The sequence below is a fragment of the Thamnophis elegans genome, chromosome 16 (assembly GCF_009769535.1).
Source record: "Thamnophis elegans isolate rThaEle1 chromosome 16, rThaEle1.pri, whole genome shotgun sequence".
In the NCBI taxonomy this organism is placed as follows: domain Eukaryota; kingdom Metazoa; phylum Chordata; class Lepidosauria; order Squamata; family Colubridae; genus Thamnophis; species Thamnophis elegans.
In genome coordinates, this window is record NC_045556.1 from 26,613,724 (window position 1) to 26,636,869 (window position 23,146).

General features: G+C 45.6%; 1 protein-coding gene across 2 annotated transcripts in view; it reads left to right on the plus strand.

Annotated features, from left to right (window-relative positions):
- Window positions 1-23,146, plus strand: part of COL5A1 (collagen type V alpha 1 chain) — a 251,115-nt gene that overhangs the window by 218,385 nt on the left and 9,584 nt on the right. The window contains exons 53-64 of one of the 2 annotated variants that reach the window (XM_032232562.1): window positions 403-456; window positions 2,109-2,162; window positions 2,248-2,355; window positions 8,116-8,169; window positions 8,610-8,663; window positions 8,860-8,967; window positions 9,176-9,229; window positions 9,760-9,795; window positions 10,225-10,278; window positions 10,384-10,642; window positions 12,905-13,017; window positions 21,222-21,290. In XM_032232562.1, coding sequence (XP_032088453.1) covers window positions 403-456; window positions 2,109-2,162; window positions 2,248-2,355; window positions 8,116-8,169; window positions 8,610-8,663; window positions 8,860-8,967; window positions 9,176-9,229; window positions 9,760-9,795; window positions 10,225-10,278; window positions 10,384-10,642; window positions 12,905-13,017; window positions 21,222-21,290 — 1,017 coding nt within the window. Of the gene's footprint in view, window positions 1-402; window positions 457-2,108; window positions 2,163-2,247; window positions 2,356-8,115; window positions 8,170-8,609; window positions 8,664-8,859; window positions 8,968-9,175; window positions 9,230-9,759; window positions 9,796-10,224; window positions 10,279-10,383; window positions 10,643-12,904; window positions 13,018-21,221; window positions 21,291-21,349; window positions 21,419-23,146 lie in introns of both variants that reach the window. The other variant, XM_032232563.1, reaches the window with a different exon arrangement.

The window sequence follows — 23,146 nt, forward strand, 5'->3', positions numbered from 1 at the left end:
TCTGTGTCCTTGGGGTCACCTGAGTGGTGCAAATGTTTCCTGTAGTCTGCAATTTTTCCTCTGGAAATCCATTCCTCCTCCCACTCCATTCCATGGGGGTTCATCCCAAATTGTGTAGCTAAAAGTCTGTAGAGATTCTCAGTCATCCAGGTCATGGTTGTCCCCAAGGACTTTCTTGGGCTTTTTTCCTTTGAAGACATTTCACTTCTACTCCAAGAAGCTTCTTCAGCTCTGACAGGATAGTGGGGAAGGGAAGGATTTATGTATCTTGTAGACAGCTGGTCCTTTGCATTAACAACTCTTGCTTAGCAACAGAAATTTGGGACTCAAGATTTAGCCTGTCCTAGCAGTTCTTGTGTTAGAGCTCTAAGGATAAACATTGTTTTCTTCTTTTGTTCTCAGGGGTCTCCTGGTCCAACCGGAGAGCCGGGTCCTTCTGGCCCTCCAGGCAAGAGGGTAAGTTGCCTTTTTAGTCTTTCCTCTTCCAGTGTTTAGAAAAACATTTCAGAAAATGTCACTGACCCCTCAGCACTAAAGAGGGAAGAGCCAAATGGAGGGGTGTCATGATGCAAAGAGGGGGTCAAACAGTATCTCTTCCCGTGACGGGTGGGTTGGTGTGTGGCTGCAGGAATCTTTTGAACAATTCATCGGAGAGCAAATTCTGCAAGTCTGCAAAGAAAGCAGCAGCAGGAACATCAGCGGTGCCAATTATTGAAAATATAATGTATCACCATAACAACAAATCTCTGGAAAACGTGGCGTGAATAAAGGCAGACTCAATGTTGCTCTTCAAAAGAAATGATTATCTTTCTTGCCACAAGAACGTTAGTTTGCATCCCATTTGCAAAGCAGGAAAGCAAGGATAGGACCAGTTGTCAGATGCTTTGGAGAAGTTAAATCCCCCACCAGAAACAGGGTGTGGTCTTCCAGACTGCTCTGGTTCTCCTCCAGCCAGATTTCAGATATTCCATAGCTACCATTTCAAGGTTTTATATATTTGTTCTTTGGGTAAAAATCGTCTGTTATTTGCTTTGAAACTAGTTTCCATTTAAGAAGAAGGTGCAAGTAAAAGAAATAAGCTCCATCGCTGAAGGTTTTTAAGTCTTTAGAAAGGGACTGGACAGCCATTTGTCCAGAATGATCTAGGCTAGGGGTCGGCAACCTTAAACACTCAAAGAGCCATTTGGACCCGTTTCCCACAGAAAAGGAAACACAGGGAGCCACAAAACCCTTCCGGTGCCTGACTTATTTCCGGAGCGGCTACAAAAGTAGCCTATGTCATTGAATTAAATGTTCTGTTTCCTTCTGCAACTTTTCTTTTCTTGGATTTATCCATGGTTGACCTACCGGGGGTCGAAAAGCTCAATAAATCATATGCTGACGAGTGTCGCACTTTGGCAGTTGTGACGCATATTTTGAGTGACAGGGAGCCGCAGCAGAGGGATGAAAGAGCCACATGCGGCTCCAGAGTCACAGGTTGCTGACCCCTGACCTACTTCTGCTGCATGAGCAGGATGATGGACTAGATGACCTCCAAGGTCCCTTCCAACTCTCTTGCTTTGTATTCAGAAAGCAATTGTGGATTTGTTATCTGAGGGAATCTCGGACAACTCCCGACATTTAATTAAAGGAAGATATTATTTTAACAACAAAAACGTTGGATAAAAAAAATAATCATGAAAGATTAAAAAAAAGGTTTGTTTTTTTTAAAAAGACCACTGAACAGGGAGAGATTCAAACTGGAAATAAAGAGGAATTTCCTGACAGTGAGAGCAATCAACCCATGGAACAGAAGTTGCCTTCGGAAGTTGTGGGAGCTTCATCCCTGGAGGCTTTCAAGGAGAGACTGTGTTGCCCTCTGTCAGAAATGGTGTAGGGTCTTCTGCTGGGGGGCGGGGCGGGTTGGACTAGATGACCTACAAGGTCCCTTCCAACTCTGTTAATCTAATCTAATCGGAAGAGCCAACCTCTTGGGTGATGCTGGAGACGGGTGTTGGGGCTTCTTTCAGTTGAGCTGTTGTGACACCTGGTGGGAGGTTCATACGAGGGGATGTTGCTACAACCATCAGGGTTTAATCTCACTGCACCGTCTCTCCCAATCTTTTTAGGGGCCACCTGGACCTGCAGGACCCGAAGGCCGACAAGGAGAGAAAGGGGCGAAGGTAAAAAATCACGGAGCTGCCCCCAGACAAAACAGCATTTCTGGTTTCAGTCATGTCCTCCCTGTAACGTCTTGCTTCCCTTTAGGGTGAGTCTGGATTGGAAGGACCTCCTGGGAAGACGGGTCCAGTTGGTCCTCAGGGACCTCCAGGAAAGCCAGGTCCAGATGGACTTCGGGGAATACCTGGCCCAGTGGTAAGTATTGGCCAACCAAGGTCACCTTCATCCCACGAAGAAATCAAAGCCATGTTAGTATGGGAATCTTTTATTGCCACAGCTACAGGACGGGGTGGCTCAGTGACTAAGACGCTGAGCTTGTTGATCAGAAAGGTCGGCAGTTTGGCAGTTCAAATCCATAGCGCCGCATAATGGAGTGAGCTCCCGTGACTTGTCCCAGCTTCTGCCAACCTAGCAGTTCGAAAGCACGTAAAAATGCAAGTAGAAAAATACATTGAACTTGTTAGAGATGTGCTCCACATTTCATTGAGAATATTAATATATTCATCATGTATTGTTTAATTACAAGACCCAGTTTGGTGCTATGGCACCAGGTGGAGAATGAAACCTTGGGTTTTAACCCTGCCCTAAGATGCTGAACTTGTCGATCAGAAAGGCAGTTCGAATCCCTAGCACCGCATAATGGAGTGAGCTCCCTAGCAGTTCGAAAGCATGTAAAAATGAAAGTAGAAAAATAGGAACCACCTTTGGTGGGAAGGTAACAGTGTTCCGTGCACCTTTGGTGTTTAGTCATGCCGGCCACATGACCATGGAGAACATTTTCGGACAGCGCTGGCTCTTTGGCTTTGAAACGGAGATGAGCACCGCCCCCTAGAGCTGGAAAACAACTAGCATGCATGTACAGGGGAACCTTTACCTTTCTAGTCTGAATGTGTGCTTCTCCCCCCTCTCCCCCTTTATTAAACCAGGAAAGGCCTGAAACGTTTCCTCAAATTGTTTTCTTGGGATGGGGTCAAGACACGCTGGCATGGATGTTGCTTTGGTAGTGACAATAAGCCTCTCTGTCCTTCACAGCCATTTCCTTATGCCCTCTTCCTATAGGCAGAAGTTGGGTTGTGATCCAGATGGTCTTCAGTTCCTAGAGACCATCCCCCTGGGGGTCGAGATTGAGTGGTATGGTGGCCCAGAGGTGGAGCTCTCACCTCTCAATCAGGAGGCTGTGAGTTCGATCCTAGGTAGAGGCAGAAATTTCTCTCTCTGGGCACGATGGGAATGTATCTGCTGAACAAAACTCCACACTGGCAACAATGATTTCCCTGGTGGTTGAGATAAACCAGTTGAAGAACCTTTTGCTGGAGGACATTCCTTAGATTGAGCCCTCCTTACCCCTTGGACGAATATTTCCCTGTTCCTTGTAAGAAGAAAAGCATCCATTCTGACATACGTAACATTAGTTAGGGTTATGTTATGATATTAGGCTGTGATATCATCCATCCTCTATCCGTTTGGAGCTGCTGTCAAGGTTTTTATAATGATGGATACAGATATGACAACTGAAGACATGTATCCATGCAAGATTAATTGGAGTTTAGTCCATGGAAGCTGAGGCCAGCCTGCATTTGTTGGCATTAAAGGTGCCACAAGTGTGTCTGTTGATGTTTGTGATGGATGTTAATCCCATTAAAGTGGCGCCACTGACTGAGAGCTGCCTCCCCAGAGACCTGACCAAAGGCCCTTGTCAAGACATGACTGTAACTGAGGGATTGAATGGATTTTGTTCCAAATCACGTAATAAACTAAAAATCAAGACATCCTGGTTTATGGTGTGGGTCAAAGCTCACCAGCTGGTTGAGAAGAACCCCGGGGGGGGGGAGAAGCTCCTCAATAGTTTGCATGGAGAGCAGAAAGAGAGTTGATGGAAAAGGAGTCTGGATCGCCTTGAGAAGCAAAGATGTTTCAGGCGGTTTTCAGTCATCGCCACAAATTAGTCGAACCAAAAAGCTGCAGGTTCCTTTGGACCACAAGAATCTTCGGATGGGATTTTTCTCTCTCTCTGATGTTGGGTATCAGTCAGAAACACTGAGCCAGATGTTGGAAAACCTTGAGAGGAGATACCTTCATAGAATGGAATGGCATGAGAATAGAATAGAACGGAGTAGAATACAATAGAAGCAGAGCAGAGCAGAATATAGAGTAGAATATAGACTAGAATACTGTAGAAAATAGACTCGACTCGACTCGACTTGAATAGCAGCGTTGGAAGGGACCTTGGAGGTCTTCTAGTACAATCCCCTGCTCAGGCACCACTTCAGACAAATGGTATTCTAATCTCTTCTTAAAAACTGAAAAAGTGCTGGAGCATTCCCAACTTCTGGAGGCAAGTTGTTCCACCGGTCAATTGTTCTCACTGTCAGGAAATTTCTTCTTAATTCTAAGTTGCTTCTCTCCTTGGTTAGTTTCCACCCGTTGCTTCTTCAGGTGCTTTGGAGAATAGCTTGACTCCCTCTTCTTTGGGGCAGCCCTTGAGATATCGGAAGACTGCTATGGTATTATTACCCCAGTCCTTCTTTTCATTAAACTAGACATACCCAATTCCTGCAACTGTTCTTTATATGTTTTAGCTTCCGGTCTTGTTCTCTTCTTTTGGCCTTATTGATAGCAATAGCCATTAGACTTGTATACCACTTTATGGTGCTTTACAGTCCCCTCTAGGTGGTTTACAGAGTCAGCCTATTGCCTCCAGCAATTTGGGTCCTCAGTTTATCCACCTTGGAAGGATAGAAGGCTGAGTCAACTTGCAAATACATGCCTTGTTTTAGATCTTACTAGTTTATAGCCCGGCGTTGCCTGGGTATTTATTGATGGGGGGGAAATGTCTGTACCATCCATAATTTCTAATGTTGGGTTTTTCCCCTTTCCAGAGGGAGCCACCTTGTGGAGTACTGTGAAGCCGTTACCATGGCAACTCCACTGCCCTGTACAGTAGAATCCATTTTCCGGCAGTATAGTAGAAGCCATTTTAAGGCACAACAGGCTGTATCTTAACAGAACACACAGCCTGAGGGGAGTTAGGGGTGTCTTACCCCCACAGTATTTTTTTCCAGAGAGTATGTCATCTGAGTACAAAGTTTGGTTGAAATTGCTCAAGGCGTTCCAGAAGACACTCACAAACAAAAAACTCCAGTGGATGTAATAAGGTTTGTGACTCAATAGGTAGAGTTGGCCATTGCAGCAGATTTGAGGATATGGGATTTTTGAAGCCTGCCTTCCAGAAAAGCTCCATATAATGGGGTCTGTGACACCATTTGCAGACTCTGCTATTGCAGCAAATTCTAGCAGATGGATTTTGGAGGGCGAATCCCAGGAAGCAGCCTGCCCGTCAACTACCTGGAAGGGAAATCAGAATTCTATCAGGCCTGTAAATGTGTACCCAGTGGAGGTTAAGGGCAGGCTGACCTCCTACTCAGCAATATCCCTCTTGGTAGTCTGGACTAGGAATGCTAAACCCACAGGTTATGTCCCCATCATGTCACTCTCACTACTTCATCCTTAGTTGTACATTTAGATTTCACTAAATGTCAACATTGACAATTCACTAAATTGTCTACACAATGGTCAATACAGATAGCCCTCAACTTACAATTGTTTGTTTAAGCAACTGTTCAGTTATGATGGCTCCGAAAAACAGAATAGAATAGAAATGAATGGAGAACATAAGGGAAGGGAATGGAATGGAATTAGAATAGAATAGAATAGAATAGAGCTGGAAGGGACCTTGGAGGGCTTCTATTCCAGCCATCTCAGACAAGTGATTGTGCAGTCTCTTCTTAGAAACCTCCCGTGATGGAGGGCCCATGATTTCTGGTGGCAAGCTGTTCCAGTGGTTAATTGTTCTGTTAGGAAGTTTCTCCTCCATTCCAGGTTCCTTCTCTCTTTGGTTAGTATCCATCCATTGTTTCTTGTCCTGCCTTCCGGTGCTTTGAAGACTAATTTGACCCCCCCCTCTTCTTTGTGGAAGCCCCTCAAATACAGGACTACTGTTATCATGTCCCCCTAATTCCTCTTTTCTCTAGACTAGCCAGACCCAAATCCTGCAGCCGTTCTTCATGTTTTGGCCTCCAGGCCTTTGATCTTCTTAGTTGCTCTTCTCTGCACTTTTTCCAAGGTCTCAACATCTTTTTTGTAGTCTGATAAGCAGAATTGGTTGCAGTGTTCCAGGCATGGTCTTACTAGGGTAAGACTCCCAACTGTTGCGGCATCCCCACGGTCACATGACTGGGCACTTGGCAACTGGTGTGTATTTACAACTGTTGCAACGTAGCAGGATCAGGTCATCCCCACTTGCAACCTTCCCTGCTGGCTTCCAACAAGGAAAGTCATTGGGGGAAGCAGAATTGATGCAATAATTGTTAACTGTTTGGTTAATAACAGCGGCGATTCCCTTCACCAGTTAATGACTGCAGGAAGAAAAGGGCCCGTAACTGGGTGAGACTCACTTAACAACAGCATCACTTAGTGACAAAAGTTCCTGTTTCACTTGTGGTTGTAAATCAAGGACTACCCATATCGCTTGTAGTAGTGGCCTCTTGCTGCTGCCCTGGCAGGACCTCCATCCCTGGAAGAGCCTCCGTCTTCCCAAAGGAAGGAAATGCGCCTGGTGGGAAACGGCATTGAGCCTGGGTGGGAGAGGGAACACTGGATCAATCCTGGTGGTGTTGCTTACCCTCAAAGGGGAAATCCCTACCGGTTCTGTGGGCGTGGCTTGGCATTCATGTGATCAGGTGGGTGTGGCCAAATGTGGTGAAACTCACTTAACAACACTATTGTTCAATTGAGGTCATGTTCTCTTTCTTTCTTTCTTTCTTTCTTTCTTGCTTTGTTTGTTTCTTTGGTTCGTTGCTTCTTTCTTGTCTCTCTGTCTCTCCGTTCCTCTTTTTCCTTTCTTTCTCTTTCTTTCACTTTCTCTTTCTTCCTTTCTCTTTTTCTTTCTTTTTCTTTCTTTCTTTCCTTCTTGTCTCTCTCTCTCTGTCTCATTTCCTCTTTCTTTCTTTCTTTCTTTCTTTCCTTCTTTCTATCTTTCTCTTTCTTTCTCTTTCTTTCTCTTTTTTTCTTTGTCTCTAACCAAGCGACCCAGGCCCAATGTTCGCTACCGATTTTCCCAAACCGGTCTGAACCAGTAGGATTTCACCCCTGGCTACCATCCTCTTTGAAACAAATATGTGGGGTAGAAATGTAACCTAAAAATATCACTCTCTGTTCTGACCGAGGCTTTCCCAGCAGCAAGGAGCCGAGTCCTCGTCCCGATAAACCCCTTTTATTTAATTTACAGTGAATCCCTCTCCAGCAAAGCCTTTCCTCTCCCACAGTCTTTCAAGAGAGTTCACAATTACCGGCCTTGATCAGGCTTGGGGAGGGGCCAGGCCGATATCTTTCAGACACCACAATACTTGGCAAGAATGCACGAATGAACTAAAAAAGCCTCAGAGAGTCACAAACTAATTAAGCGAACTAATGGTCTCCTGCAAACTCCACTCCCCTTTCGCTCCTCTTTTATTCCCTCTGGGAGGGGCCATTCACCATCCACTTGTGCCTTTACGCCCAAGTAGGCCCTTGTTCCTTAGCTGTTCCCTTCTCCTAGAAGCTATGCACATGCGCACACTAGAAACAGGCTCCAGTTGTTCTTCTGCCCCACTGATCTCCGACTCCAAAGGCAGCTGATAACTGTCAGACGGCCCTGGCTCCCTCTCTGCCTCCAACGCAGATCCCTCATCAGGGCCTCCCCCAGACTCCAGGACTGGCCCATCTTCCTCCCCAACTTCCTCACTGTCTGACTCTGCTGCCAGCCCTGCTGGCCACTGGCAGGCCACAGCACTCTCCATGCCTTGCTTGATTCTTCTAGAATGTGGGAGATGTACGAGTATCTCCCACCCTAGTTATCTGTTTCTCCTACTAACTCAGAATGTGCCGTAATAGCTAATTGTGTCTGTTGTTTCCTAGGGCGAGCAAGGGCTTCCAGGTTCACCAGGCCCAGATGGACCTCCTGGCCCCATGGTAGGTCTTGACATTTTGGGAATTGTGCTTTTCCTGCTGTGGTTCTGAAAGCAAAGGTCGGCCCCATCCCAGCCCCCACCCCTTCAGCTCCCCTGGTTCAAGCATGAAGATCTGCCTCTCCATGGGGGGTGGGGGGGGTGGCTGCAGCCCCAGATCCAAAGCAGTCTCTGTCCTCCACAGACCATCTTGTCTGGCCAATCCCTCCCTCCCAAAAGAGCTTGCGTCCTTACCTTGACCCCCTTGGACGGAGCTAGAGGGCAGTTTGGAGGTGGCCACACTTTGGCCGCCTGAAAAGGGAAGACTCAGAAATGTGTTAGCATCAGTCCAAATTCAATTTTCCTCTCCCAAATTCATTGGGCTCCCCTGAATCTAAAAAGAAAGAAAAAGTGGCTGAACAAGGTGCCTGATTTTTAGCGCCTGTCTTCTCTTTCTCTTCAAAGGGGCCACCTGGCTTACCTGGCCTGAAAGGGGATTCGGGTCCAAAGGGAGAAAAGGTGAGTTCTCAGCATTAAGAGATGGGCGTGGTCCAGAATCAGGGCAAAAACGAACCTCCAAAGAAGCCGGTGAATTTGAAGCTTAACTCTCAAGATGACATCCCGGCCTGGGAAGAGAATTCCTGAAGCCAGCTGGGAATGGCTTCTCTCATCCTGGCACAGAGAGTCCTTGCAATGATCCCCTTGCCTTTTCCAGGGTCATCCCGGACTGATTGGTCTCATTGGGCCTCCCGGCGAGCAAGGAGAAAAGGGAGATCGGGGACTGCCGGGACCTCAAGGAGGATCGGGACCTAAAGGAGAACAGGTAGACCATGGAGGGCACGGGTGCAAAACCCCTTGGTCCTTCTGTCCCCTCCTGCCCCCCTCCTGCCCCCCTCCCGCCCCCCTCCTGCCCCCTCCCACCCTCTCCCGCCCCCCTCCTGCCCCCCACGAGGATGGAGCTGAAGCTACTGGAGCTGAAGATTAAGGAGGTCTTGCAAGGACTGATTTTCTCCTCTCTCTCCTCCTTCAAGGGCATTCAAGGTCCATCTGGCCCTCTTGGCCCACCTGGTTCCCCAGGGTTGCCGGTGAGTAGCAAAGAGGCTGGGACGTCAGTCCAATAAGTGAACATGTGGTTCCCCCCCCCTCATATAATGGCAATAGCTCTTAGACCTATAGGCTGCTTCACGGTGCTTTCCAGCCCCCTATAAGCAGTTCACAGAATCAGCCATGTCCCCCCAACAATCTGGGTCCTCATTTTACCCACCTTGGAAGGATGGAAGGCTGAGTCAACCTTGAGCCGGTCAGGATCGAACTGCCAAACCTCTGGCAACCGGCAGCCAGCAGAAATAACCTGCAGTACTGCAGAATAATAAACGTAATTTGACATTTCAGTGATTTCAGAAAGATAAATACTGTATGTTTATTCGGAAGTATAATATGAATTCTGGGTATACAAATGGCTATTTCAGCCTCAGACTGATGTGCTGAACACGTTAATTACTATACAATTGTGACGATCTTCGTACTGCTAATCAGGGGTTCTGGCCTGGGGGACGGGCTCCTTAGTTTTTCTTAATGAATACTTTGCTAACAAGCTCTTCTGTCTTTCCACTAGGGCCCCCCTGGTCCAAAAGGTGCTAAAGGATCTTCCGTAAGTACAAAAATCAAATCTATCAAAAGGAAAAAATGTTTTATTGCTATTAATCATAATATTGCAGTCCACATGGTGCCATGAGGATGGAGGGGGAGGGGAGAGTGAAGCTCTCTGTCCCTTTCTTGTCTTTCCAGCTTCCTTCATGTCTTTGTCCCTCCCATCATCCACATCCCCCTTCAAGACATTGCTCCTTTGATGACTCTGGAGATGGTGTGATATCATCTCCTAAAGCAGGGTGTCAAACTGGATTTCTTCCAGGGCCACATCAGCATTAAAGTCCTCTGCAGGCTGGCGGGGGTGGGGGGAGGATGGGACCGACGCCTCCTGCAGCTCTGCTGGGCAAAATGGGGCACGGGAGGCAGCTGCTCTTTTGAGATTGGCACCTCCTTAACCGGCCATCTCTTCTCTGTTCCTCTTTCTTCCCAGGGGACAACGGGTCCGAAGGGCGAGACTGGTCATCCCGGCCTACCAGGACCTCCTGTAAGTGCTGCGGCTGAGACGTTTCCCAGGTGGTCAGCAGTTTGAGTCTGCTTCTGTGGTGTGGCATCGCTCAAGCCAAGCCCCTGTTCTTCTCCCATTATCCAGGGTCCTCCAGGAGAGGTGATCCAACCTCTTCCCATCCAGTCCTCCAAACGGACTCGGAGGAACATCGATGCCAGCCAGCTGATGGATGACGTCAATTCCGACAATTATGTGGACTACACGGATGGCATGGAGGAGATCTTTGGCTCCTTGAACTCTCTGAAACTGGAAATCGAGCAGATGAAACACCCGCTGGGCACCCAGCACAACCCAGCGCGGACTTGCAAAGACTTGCAGCTGTGTCACCCGGACTTCCCAGACGGTAGGCAGCAGCCATGGAAGGGGAGGGGGAGTAAAAAAGGGGAGTTGATCTTCTTTTCCAATGTTCATAAGTATCCCAATTCTGCCCCATTGGTCAGACTGCTTAGAGCCAAGATTTCAATCTAATGTTAAAAAATTGTGTAAATATCATGCTTGGTGTGACAGAAACACAGTTAATCCAGCTGGGCTTTGGGTTTTAATTCTAGAGTCCTGTAGGGCTCCCACCTGACTGGCTTTAATGGTCAGAGTCGACTGGAATCAGGCAACACCCAAGTTTAGATATAGATGATAGGAGATAGAAAATAAATAAACAGATAGACAGATAGATGATAGAGGGAAGATAGATAGATATGGATGGATAGAAGATAGAGAGAGAGAGATGATAGATAGATAGATTTAGATAGATAGATAGATAGATAGATAGATAGATAGATAGATAGATAGATAGATAGATTTAGATAGATAGATAGATATGAATGGATAGAAGATAGAATAGATAGATAGACAGACAGACAGACAGACAGACAGACAGATAGATAGATAGATAGATGATAGATAGGATGGGATAGATAGATAGATAGATAGATAGATAGATAGATAGATAGATGGATGGATGGATGGATGGATGGATGGATGGATGGATGGATAGATAGATAGATAGATAGATAGATAGGTATGGATAGAAGATAGATAGATATAGATGACAGATAGATAGAATGGATGGGATAGATAGATAGATGATAGATAGATAGATGATAGATAGAGAGAGAGAGAGAGAGAGAGAGATGGATGGATTGATGGATGGATGGATGGATGGATGGATGGATGGATAGATAGATAGATAGATGATAGATAGGATGGGATAGATAGATAGATAGATAGATGGATGGATGGATGGATGGATGGATGGATAGATAGATAGATAGATAGATAGATAGATAGGGATGGATAGAAGATAGATAGATATAGATGACAGATAGATAGAATGGATGGGATAGATAGATAGATAGATAGATAGATGATAGATAGATAGAGAGAGAGAGAGAGAGAAGAGAGAGAGAGAGAGAGATGATGGATGGATGGATGGATGGATGGATAGATAGATAGATAGATAGATAGATAGATAGATAGATAGGGATGGATGGATGGATGGATGGATGGATGGATGATAGAAGATAGAGAATATATCTGCTGAATATAATTCTGCATTGGCAACAGGAAGGGCATCTGGCCAGTAAAGACTCAGCTCCATTCAGTTGAAAGTGAGGATCTTCAGCTCCTGCCCTCCAAACACAGAACAATTTGTAGTCTAAGTAACCTGGTTCTCCTCACAATCAGGAGGCTGTGAGTTCAATCCTAGGTAGAGGCAGATATTTCTCTCTCTGGGCACAATGAGAATATATCTGCTGAATAAAACTCTGCGACAGGAAGGGCATCCAGCCAATAAACACCCAGCTCCATTCAAACTCCACCCTGCAAGGGATTAATGGGGACGTTAAAAGACAATGATTCCATTATACACGGTTCAACCTGAGTTTTGGAAGCCCATATGAGTGTCAAACACTTCAGGAAGCACACAAATGGGATAAGGTTACATGGAGGCAATCCTCCACTTATTCTTTCTGTGTGAATGCCTACAACAAGACGCACTGCCCAGCAAGGTCAGACACGGGATGGCTGGATGGGAAGCAGCTCAACAACAAAGTGGCCAAACAAGACAGAAAACAAGGCCCTAATCCAGAAACTACCAGAAAGAGAAAATCACACCTTCATCAATACTGGCAAGGGAAGCAACTGTCGTATGAACAAGGAGCAAACTCCACACTCACCAGCACTGATGACATAGCTTGGTCAGGTAACGAAATGTCTGCAAACAGCCCCGCTCCGTGAGCCCCAAGGAGCTTCTATTCCAGGAGTGTCCAAACTTAGGAACTTTAAGACTTGTGGACTTCAACTCCCAGAATTCCCCAGCTGGCTGGTTGAAGTCCACAAGTCTTAAAGTTCCCAAGTTTGGACACCCCTGTTCTATTGGAAGCTATTCTTCATATTTGTATTTTAAATTGGAAATCCTGTTTTTTTTTAAAAAAGAACAAAGGTAGATTGAGAAATATACACTGTTTTTCAGTGATGGGACCGGCTCTCTGGAACGATCTCTCGGTGTCTCTGGAAAAAGCTGGAGTTTTTCTGAAGGGCTTTTGAAGCCAATGCAAAGTTCGTGTTTGGGCTTTATCATTTCTAGCCGTTGCTTTTCTCCCAACTCTAGGAGAATATTGGGTGGACCCGAATCAAGGCTGCTCCCGGGATTCCTTCAAAGTTTACTGTAATTTTACTGCTGGTGGGGAAACTTGCATCTTCCCAGATAAGAAATCTGAGGGGGTAAGTAGCTCCTTTTTTGCAGTCCCTTTGGAAGATACTTTGCCAAAGTTTCACTGTCTCCACATTGCTTTTATTTTGCCTTCAACGACATAGTTCCCATCAGGAAAAGACTGAACAGAAGCGAGCAAAAGGCTCAGAGGCTCAGACTATTCTCCCAAGGAAGCCCCTGAGGGCAAGAGAAGAAGCAATGGGTGGAAGCTTATCAAGGAAAGATTCAATCTAGAACTAGGGAAGAAATTCCTGACAGTGAAACTGTCAATCAACGGAATGCTTCCCTCCAGAAGTTGTGGGTGCTCTATCCCTGTAGTGTTTAAAGAAGAGATTGGACATCCACTTGTCTAGGATGGGATCAGAACTCAGGCCTTGGGCAGGGGGTTGGACTAGAAGATCTCCAAGGTCCCTTCCATCTGTTCTGATCTGGCTCCCAAACACAACAAGCCCTCTGCAGTTAAATCAATGATACCTTTATTAGGAGCGCCAGCAGCCCCGGCAAAAGTCTCCCTCTCACCACAGGCGAACAAGTCTGGCGTCTGGAAGATGAATAGTTGTCTGCCACACCTATTCATCTCCGCCCCCTGCCTTTTATCCCCAGAGCTGGGGTGGGGCTTCGCTAGCAGAGGTGGCTCTTCCGTCCCAAGGACCAGCCCATAGATTTCCACTGCTCTCCTCTCCTCTGGCTTCTGAGCATCTGGCACTGGGCCCAGCTGTTCCTCCTCTTCTTCATCAGCCACCTCCAGACCTGGGGGCTGTTGACTCTCCATCTGAGGACTGACAGACAGCCCAGGATCCTCCTCTGTCCCTCCCTCCCTCCCTCCCTCCCTCCCTCCCTCCCTCCCTCCCTCTCTCTCTCTCTCTCTCTCTCAGCAGATTAATAAGTTCGTCTGGCAGGAAGATGAATAGTTGTCTGCCACACATGTTCATCTCCGCCCCCTGCCTTTTATCCCCAGTGTTAGGGTGCGGCTTCACTAGCAATAGTGGCTCTTCCGTCCCAAGGACCGGCCCATAGATTTCCACTGCTCTCCCCTCCGGCTGGGCCCAGCTGTTCCTCCTCTTCTTCATCAGCCACCTCCAGACTTGAGAACTGTTGACTCTCCATCTGAGGGCTGATGGACGTCCCAGGCTTCCCTCTGTCTCTTATCTCTGACAGCCCCATTTCCTTTCCCCCCTTGGAGTTCTCAGGTTGCCTTGATGCTGGCCTCCTCCTCCTCACCTGATTTGGCTGCTGGAGGCGTTGGAAGCTGACAGGCCACAACATTGTCCTTAATGATTTTATGATTCTATGAATTAGAGGCAGGGAAAAAAGAACAAAGAAAATAAAATTAAACAAATTACTTTACTTCAGTTGCAACCCTGTTCCTTCTCCATTCCTTTCCTTCCTTGCTCTACACACGTCTGGACATCATTCAGCTGCTGCGTTTTGTCCTTTGAGCTTCTGTTTCTCATTTATTGATAGACGTCTGACAACCATTTGCATTGCTAACAAGCTGCCAAAGAAGCTGAAATGTGTCAATTTCTGCAGATTCGTCCATGCAAATATATCGTATCATTTCCTCTCTACCAGGGGTGTCAAACTCAAGGTTGGCCCATGGGGTGCTTAGATCTGCCCCATGGGGCCGCCCTGGAAACAGGGAAGGACTGGCCCACAATGCCTCTGCCAGTGAAAACAGAGCCCAAGAGGGCCCTGCACGCCCCCCCCAGCCCCATTTTTGGCCGTGACAGCCTCTTTCAGCTCTCTGGCACGTGCGGCCCCCCAAGCTCCATTTTTCTCTGACAGAGGGCTGCAAGAGGCCATCACGGCCAAAAACAGGGTTCGGGGAGGGGGGCGAATGCAGTTGCCAAAGCTCCATTTTCGCTGGCAGAGGCCTAGCAAAACAAACTAAAAGCAAAATGAAACAAGAGGAGAAATGTTTCCCCTTTTGCATTTGAGCATGCAAGAAGGGACAGGAAAGGGGAAGAAGAGAGCAAGGTCTCTGGGTTCCAAATAACACCCCAAATTAAATCAGAGTCCAAAGCGAAGTATTGCTCTAAGTTCCAATTTATGAAGGGAGTTATGTTAGCACATCTGTGGGAATCCAAATCTGAGCCTCCTGGGGTTTCCCCACCCAATCTGCTTTGAGAGCGAGATCTAGCAAGTGGCCCTATCTGCTTGTGATTGTTCTTGGGAGGATGGAAGGGAGTCTAGGCCAAATCCATCTCTGGATCAGAAGTTCCCTACCCCATTTCATTGAAGTGGAAAACTAGGAACAAACTCCAGATTTTTTTTTCTTTTTAATGTTATCAAGACGAAATCTACTCTAACTTTAGAGAGTTGTAAGTGATGCAAAATTAGAAATGGACACGGAAGCTGCTGAGCAACATGCCTTTAAAACTTTGCCCTTTTAAATGTGGCCACTGCTTTTTTTTCTTTTTCTTTTGCATTTTCTTCAGAATATGATGACATTTCCAGGAAAGCTGGATTGATGTTAGTGGATGAAATGTGCGATACGGTGTAAAAATCAATGCAGAGGTTTTCAAACTGCCGTATGCTTTTTTATTTCCAATTTTAGTGTCTTAAAATGTTCATAACTCTTGTTTGGGATCTAGTGTAAAGAAATTTGCAGGAAGATTGACATATTTGTGTAGATTTCAGGAACTAAATTAGAGGTGTGGAAGAAGAGAAACTGGTGAGAAATAATATGTAATGACTCCTCTCCTAACTTGAGAAAGTAAAGACTCTTAAAACACACGTTCCCATGGCTATCTCTAGTTAGACGTCAAAGTAATATATCCCACATGGCTATCATAAACATCCCTCCAGAGATGTTGGGACTTTCAATCTCACGGTGACAGGAAATCAGTTGTGAAGTTGTAAAACTCAGTTGTTACAGATGTAGCTAATGATTTAACTCTGAGGCTCCCCTCCTCCCAATTGAATGGCAGTTCACTTTTAGGGATCTGACATAATATTTCCCCTCAGTGAATTGGAGCCAAACCTTGACTAGGGAGAAGGATAGGAGTTTAGCTTCCCTTTTTCATAAAAGAAAAAGGGCCTTTCGGCTAGTCAAAAAGATAAGATCATTGCAAAATGAGGCAGGAAAAATCAAAGCTGCAAGTACAGATAAGGCGAGACCTGGCTCAAAAACAGGGACTGTGAGAGGGACCTTGGAGTCCTAGTGGACGATCACTTAGACATGAGCCAGCAGCCAGAAAAGCTAATACAACCCTGGGTTATATAAACAGAGTCATTGAATCAAGATCCGATGAAGTATTAGTGCCGCTTTATAAACTAGGGTTTATAAACCCTAGTAAGGCCACACTTGGAATACCGAATCCATTTTTGGTCACCATCCTACAAAAAAGGATGTTGAGACTTTGGAAAAAGTGCAGAGAAGAGCAACTAAGATGATCAAAGGCCTGGAGACTAAAATGTAGGAAGAACAGCTGCAGGTTTTGGGTCTGGCTAGTCAAAAGAAAATAATTCGGGGTGACATGATAGCAATATTCCAGTATTTGAGGGGCTGCCACAAAGAAGAGGAAGGGGTGAAATTATTCTCCAAAGCACCAGAAGGCAGGACAAGAAACCATGGATGGAAACTAATCAATGCCCCAGTGGAACGGTTTCCCCCCAGAAGTTGTGGGTGCTCCATCACTGGAGGATTTTAAAAAGAGACTAGACAGCCACTTGTCTGAAATGGTATAGGATCTCCTGCTAGAGCAGGGGTTGGACTAGAAGACCTCCAATGTCCCATTCTATTCTATTCTTTTGTTTTATAACTTGTAAAGGGAAAATGGGAAACAAAGGATTAAGCCAGTTCTTGCACATTGCTAATTATTTATTATTTCCTGTTTGGGGTGTATTTGTGTGTGGGCTATTTCACACAGGCTCTTGCATTGGGACAAAAGTTACCTCTGGGCCAGAGCTGGGTTGCTTCCGGTTCGGCCCAGTTCGGCCAAACTGGGAGTGGTATTCTGGCCTGGGTCGCAGAACTGGCAGCGACCCAGGCTGACCACGCCTCTGAATCGTTTCCCCAGTTGCTGCTGGCATTGCCAGCATGTTGTTTAGTAGTGCACGTATGTGTGCAGTTCACTGTAAATTATTCTGTGTATGCGCAAAGAACAATTTACATTGAACTGCACACGGGCGCATAGCGAAGCAGTAGTAAAACCGAGAACAACACACCTCTGCTCTGGGCCTCTTGCTTTGGGAGGGTTAGAAATTGCCCCATGTCGCTCCTGTCCAGATTGGGATCCAACGTGCTGGACTCTCCTCTTGGTATGCACATCTATGAAAGTCCTGTGATTCTTAGGACCCCAAACATAGCCAGACCCTTCTTTTTTCCAGATAGATTCTGGAGACAAGGCTGAAGTCCTTCTGAGCCCTCAATCTTAAGACCCCCGGGATTTCTAGAGGCCCCTGAGGACCCAATGGCATCTGGCTGGCCACCCTCTTTTAGATGAGAAACAAATTCCATCCTTTTCTAGTCAGTCCACTTCTTTTGGCACAAATATCTATCTGTTTCTCTGAAAATGAGGGGACCTCTGTGGTTGCACCTTGTTCCCCACCCACCCACACAACAGTGACAATTTGACCACAAAAAGCCACCGGGAGTCAGGCCAAAGCCGCCTAGGGGGGAGAAGGGGCCCAGATTTATGGGAACAACAAAAAGACTCACTCTTGTGACCATAAAACACTCTTATCCTAGGAATATTTTCCACTTTAAACTTCTTTAAGCTATTGATCCAAAGGTGTTTGGTTGTTTAGGTGTGTAGTAGATACATGTCTATTTATTTCTTCTTGTGATAAAGTACCATTTATTCATAGGACAGATTTATTTTCCCAATTATCCACTGCCCTAAAAGCAGCTTTTTTCATGCTTAAATGTTCGGGTATGAAGGAGGCTCCACGAATAACATAACAAAAAGCCATTTTAAACATAACATAAACAACATAAACATAAATAACATAAACCTATATTAAAAGTTCTGGGTATATTTAAAGGAGTCAGTCTTCTTTCTTTCTTTCCCTAAACCCTGTAGCATTTTTTAAAGCAGCTCAAACCCGCATCAGCTCTTTCAGGCTAGCTTTGGGAGTAGATATGTCCTCTGCGCATCCCACCGGGGAGTGGGGGAGGGCTAGCATGCCTGTTGGAAGGTTCCAGATCATTCTCCACCTAAACAGTCCAGGGAGCATTGTATTCTAAGCACTCAGCTTCCCCATTCTTCAAGTTCCTGTCTGCCACTGGCAGTGCACAAACACACACACCTGTAGCAAGAAAGGGACATGTGAATGCATAGATAAGAACTGGGAAAAGTACAGTTAGAGAAGCAATCTGCTCTTCCCATAAATGCTTGAGATTCAAGTCAGAAGTCTGGTGTTACTTTCTCACGCTGTTACCTTTCTTTAAAAGGCATCAACTTTAATGAGCTATAGCAGACTTCCTCAGAGGCAGCTCATGAAAACTGATGCTTTTTAATTGAGCAGTTGGTCTGAAAAGCTGCTATCCATATCAGACCTGCCATAACCTTAAAATCTCTTAAGTAGAAAACAATACTTGGCTCCATTTGCTGAGAAAGGAATATTTATTTTATGAGAGATGAAGTGTATTGCAGTAATGCATAGCCAGAACTGAGATTTGTGTGCCAAAATCCCTGTTATACGTTCTTCTCCTTTCCCCTTCTTAACTGTCTTTCATTTCCCCAAGGTAACCAATTAGAATCTTGCAAACTGTTTTCCTAATGGTCAGTTCAAGCATGCTCTGGAATGCAGCTCCCTCCTCTTCCCAGATGGGTGACCTTGAAGCAACTTCTCTAGTCGGCCCAGCACCTACTTTGGGTTTCCCAAACATGCCCCCCTTCATCCCTCTTCTCTATAATTCATGGCACAGTGTCACCGCATACCAGCGAAGTACAAGTGAGCATGAGGTAGCAGCTGACAATCAGAATTTTTTTGAGCCTGACATAACTCTCCTAGTACCGTATCTGGAACTCTTCGGAGATTCATTGATAGCAGGCCATTAAGCAAGCATACAAGCTTTCAAGAAGGACAACAATTGTTGGTTTTTTTTATGAATACATTTTATTTATTTCATTTTCATTTTCATTTTATACAATCACTTATATACTGTGCGTAAAAAAAAAGAGGAAAAAAAACCCAACATGACACTTCATTCCCCCATACACCCTCTCTTCTCCCCCTCCAACTTTCATTTCACCCCTCCAGCATTCCCCTCTTCTACTTCCCTTCCCCCTCAGACATCTCCCCCTCCCTCCATCTCACCCTCCTTACATTCCCTCTCACTCCCTCTTTACTTCTCCCTCCTCTTTCCCTCTTCTCCTCGCTTTGGTGTATCCATACATTTCAGTTTGTTTTAAAAGAGAAAAAGAAAAAAAGAAAAAAGAAAAACAATTGTTGGTTTTTGATCTGGCCCAGACGGTTGGGTATTGTTGGATGTATTGGATTTTAGCCATGGTGCCAGCAGTGTAAAGTCCTCTTGCTTACTGCGCAATGCAGTAAACCTTGGATAGGCCTTAGATACCTTTAGATGGCTCTTCCATCATCCATTATTGGCCGTGCTGACTAGAATTCATGGAAATGGGATGCAACAACTTCTGGTGGCTCAGCAGTTGCCCTAAAATTCATGCACCATGTTCATGGCAGCACTGAAGCCTAGAAAATGGCCTCAGTGAGGCCAGCTGTCAGGGTTCTAAGCAATACGCCATCAACAAACAGGATCCAAGGCAAGCGAGCTCCTCAAAGAATTGATTTATTGGACATATCATATTGGCACAGTCTGGTGAAAACCGACTCACGGTTTTCACCTAATAAACGTTTCCCCCTTTCCCAAACAATCAGCCACATGATCCAATTAAGTGGCCTGGTAACTTCTCTCCTCCTTTCTCTGGCCACCTGTGGGAATGTCCTTGGTTCCCAGGAGAAAGTATTTTGTTTTGGCTACAAAACCCCAGCTATTTCTACTCCCCCCTCCCTATCCCTTAGCTTGAGTGTGGCAAGACTGAAGCTTCAAAATGGCTCCGGTCAGCTCAGCTTCAGGGTTGACAGGAGCCCCCCCCCCCCCAATCTTAATTGAAAAGGACTTCCTGCAAAGAAAAGAAATCAGAGAGAGGTTAGTCAAGGTTCAGCCTAATACCACCTAATACACCTTGGAATGCTGACAGTTGAGTTTTGACGCCAGAAGCATGAACCTTTCTTGGCAAATAAAGAGTGCATAAGACAATAGATGACTCCTATGATTATGAAAGTGGCTTGTATTGCTTCACCTTCTAGAATGGCCTCTGGCTCAGGCTATTGGGAGTTGGTACACAAAATATCTGAAGAGCCACCAGTCCCTCAAGTGTGATCTGGAGATTTCACCTATCCAAAGCCAGATATGACAGTGTGGGTCACCATGAGATGAAGCGAGGAATAGGAGAGCTCTAGACTTCACAATTAGGACAATATATTTGAACACACTAGTAAGCATTCAGAGAAGGAAATCTCTCCTTGGAAGCAGAACAGTCTTCTTCGGCTTTTTAAAGAGAGAGGGGAGTCAACCTACCCCTTTGCCAGGATGGCCTTAGCAGGCTTGTTTCTCTCTTGGTGTCAACTTGCAAAGCATCCCTGGCCTGCTCTCGAGTTGCCATAGGTAAGAAGTGGGGGAAACTGACAGAGCAGCACGGCAGCCACAACCAGAAGCACATTCCATGCATATCTTTCTCAAGGCTGTGTCCCAGGTTACCTGCAACAGCCGGAGGGGCGTGATCTCTACAGCCTGTGAAAGTACTTAGTTGGAGAATGTGATTTATGACACACCCTGGGGGTCATAATTGGGCTGTAAATTACGTGGGGTCAGAGCTGGCTTCACTTGGGTATGTGCCGGCATGTTGTTCCTAATAAATAATTGGATTTCTTTTGAAGCTTGGCTCGAGGCTCATGATTTAATTAGGGCATCCATCGAAACTCCGACGCAAGCCAGCTCTGACACTTGGTTTCCTCTCCACTAACAGCAATCATCCAGGCCCCAGGAAATAATATTGGCTTTCTGGGTTCTCTTTCAACTCGTATGGCCCCAGAAAGTGTCAGAGGTTCCTTTGTCAGTTTTTGGTTTTGTTTAAAAAGAAAGACTCAAGTGATTTCCGTGGGAACCTTTCATTCCAGAGTGTAACTCTCCTTTTTGTCTTGTCTCTCTTCTTCTCTTCCTCCAACGTGCCTCTTCCACCATTTTCAGGCTAGAATTACTTCATGGCCAAAGGAAACCCCGGGCTCCTGGTTCAGTGAATTCAAGCGCGGTAAACTGGTAAGAGGAACCCACATTCAGATTTCTGTTTGGCTTTAACCCCTCCTCATATTTTGCAGAGCAAAATGGCCCGTTGGCCCAAAGAGCAGCCAGCCACCTGGTATAGTCGCTACAAGCGAGGCTCATTGGTAAGTGGTAAAGCTTCTGGCTCCCTCCGCCCTCCATCTGGAGTACGCCAGCCATGTCCGCTTTCCACATCTGGCCCCAAACTAATTTCACTCTAAATGCTGAAGTAATGAGCAGCACTAGAAGAGTCCAAGGATGCCGAGGAGCAATTGCTGAGGGAGTTTGAAGGCTCCATTGGGGCCCTCACCATAACCGACGTCTCCTTGGCCTTTCTGACTCTAAGCTCGTCCTTCGATCTGATCAAGAGATTCTTGTGGCTACAGAGAACCAGGCAGGGCAGGGCAGGGCAGGGCAGCAGAGGAGAGGAGAGGAGGAAGGAAAAGGAAAGGAAAGGGTTTGAATCAGAACTTGGTTTAGAATTGGAATTCTGTCTGGGAGAATTCACAACTTATGAAAAAAAAACAATGAAATACTTTACAGAAACTATGTAAGAAGATGTAATTCTAAGAATTTCATATGAAAATATTTGTGTTTGGAGAAAAATCCTCAAAAATACGCTGAAAACATTACATTTAAAATGATTGAACTGGAAAGATTGGAAGATTCCCCAAAATTGAAAAAATGGAATGGAAACGTTTTCCAAGTTAGAATAACTGAAGTCAACTGGTTTGCCTCTTTCTGCCGAAATTCCTTCCTGCTTGGCACCTAACGGAATTCAACCCCAATTTCCAATTCACTTTTGAATTAAACACAGTTCTGAGTGAACCAGATCACAGGAACCTTTGGGAAATCTGAACCCGGATGCCAAAGCTCAGAGTCTTGTCCTGATGAGACCAACCGAAGCTCTAACCAGAAGCTTCCTTAATATTGGGAAGATGGTGGGATTGCGATGATAGTCTCTCCGGCGCTTCAGTTGAATGGAGGGCCGTTGCTGAAGAACTGAAACATGGGGAGAAAACAAGGCTGCGTCTCTTTTTGGGGTCGGGATCAAGAAAAGCCAAGAAGGTGACAAAAGACCTCAGATTTCTTTTCTCTCAGCTTCCTTTATTCAGAAAAGAACTTCCCAGATTGGCAGTGTCTGTGTAGTGTTTGCTACAGCTTTAGAACTGGAAGTTTAGCCACCATCTGCCCAGCTTCATTGGCAAAAAATCAAAATAAGGAAAATGTAATTTTTCTACTTGAATTCCATATTCCATCATCTGGAAGGAAGACTGGGGTGCAAAACAGTTTCAGATGAAGGTTGGGCATGTAAAAAGTCTTCTCTTTGTGAAGGAAACATTTGGAAGCATACTTAAAGAAGATTCTGAAGATGTTGAAGTTCCATCACAATTATTCCTGATGATATTCTTTGTCATGCCCGTTGCTTCCTCTCGAGCAAGGGAGTTCATTTATTTTATATCTATATACATAAAAATGGCTGTATGTGTATGTATGTTCCAGCATAACTCTGGAACGCCTCAAACAATTTCAACCAAACTTGGTACACAGATGACTTAGTCTATGGAAACAAATACTGTGGGGGGTAAGAAACCCCTAAAACCTCTCAGGATGTGTGTTCTGTTATGATACAGCCTGTTGTGCCTTCAAATGGCTTCTACTGTACTGCCGTGAAATGGCTTCTACTGTACAGCGCAGTGGAGTTGCCATGGTAACAGCTTCACAGTACTCCACGAAGGGGCTCCCTCTGGTAAGGGAGAAAATCCAACATTAGAAATTACGTTTGGTCCCAACATTTCCCCCTATAAATAAATACCCGGGCAACTCCGGGTTATTGGCTAATTAATTCTAAA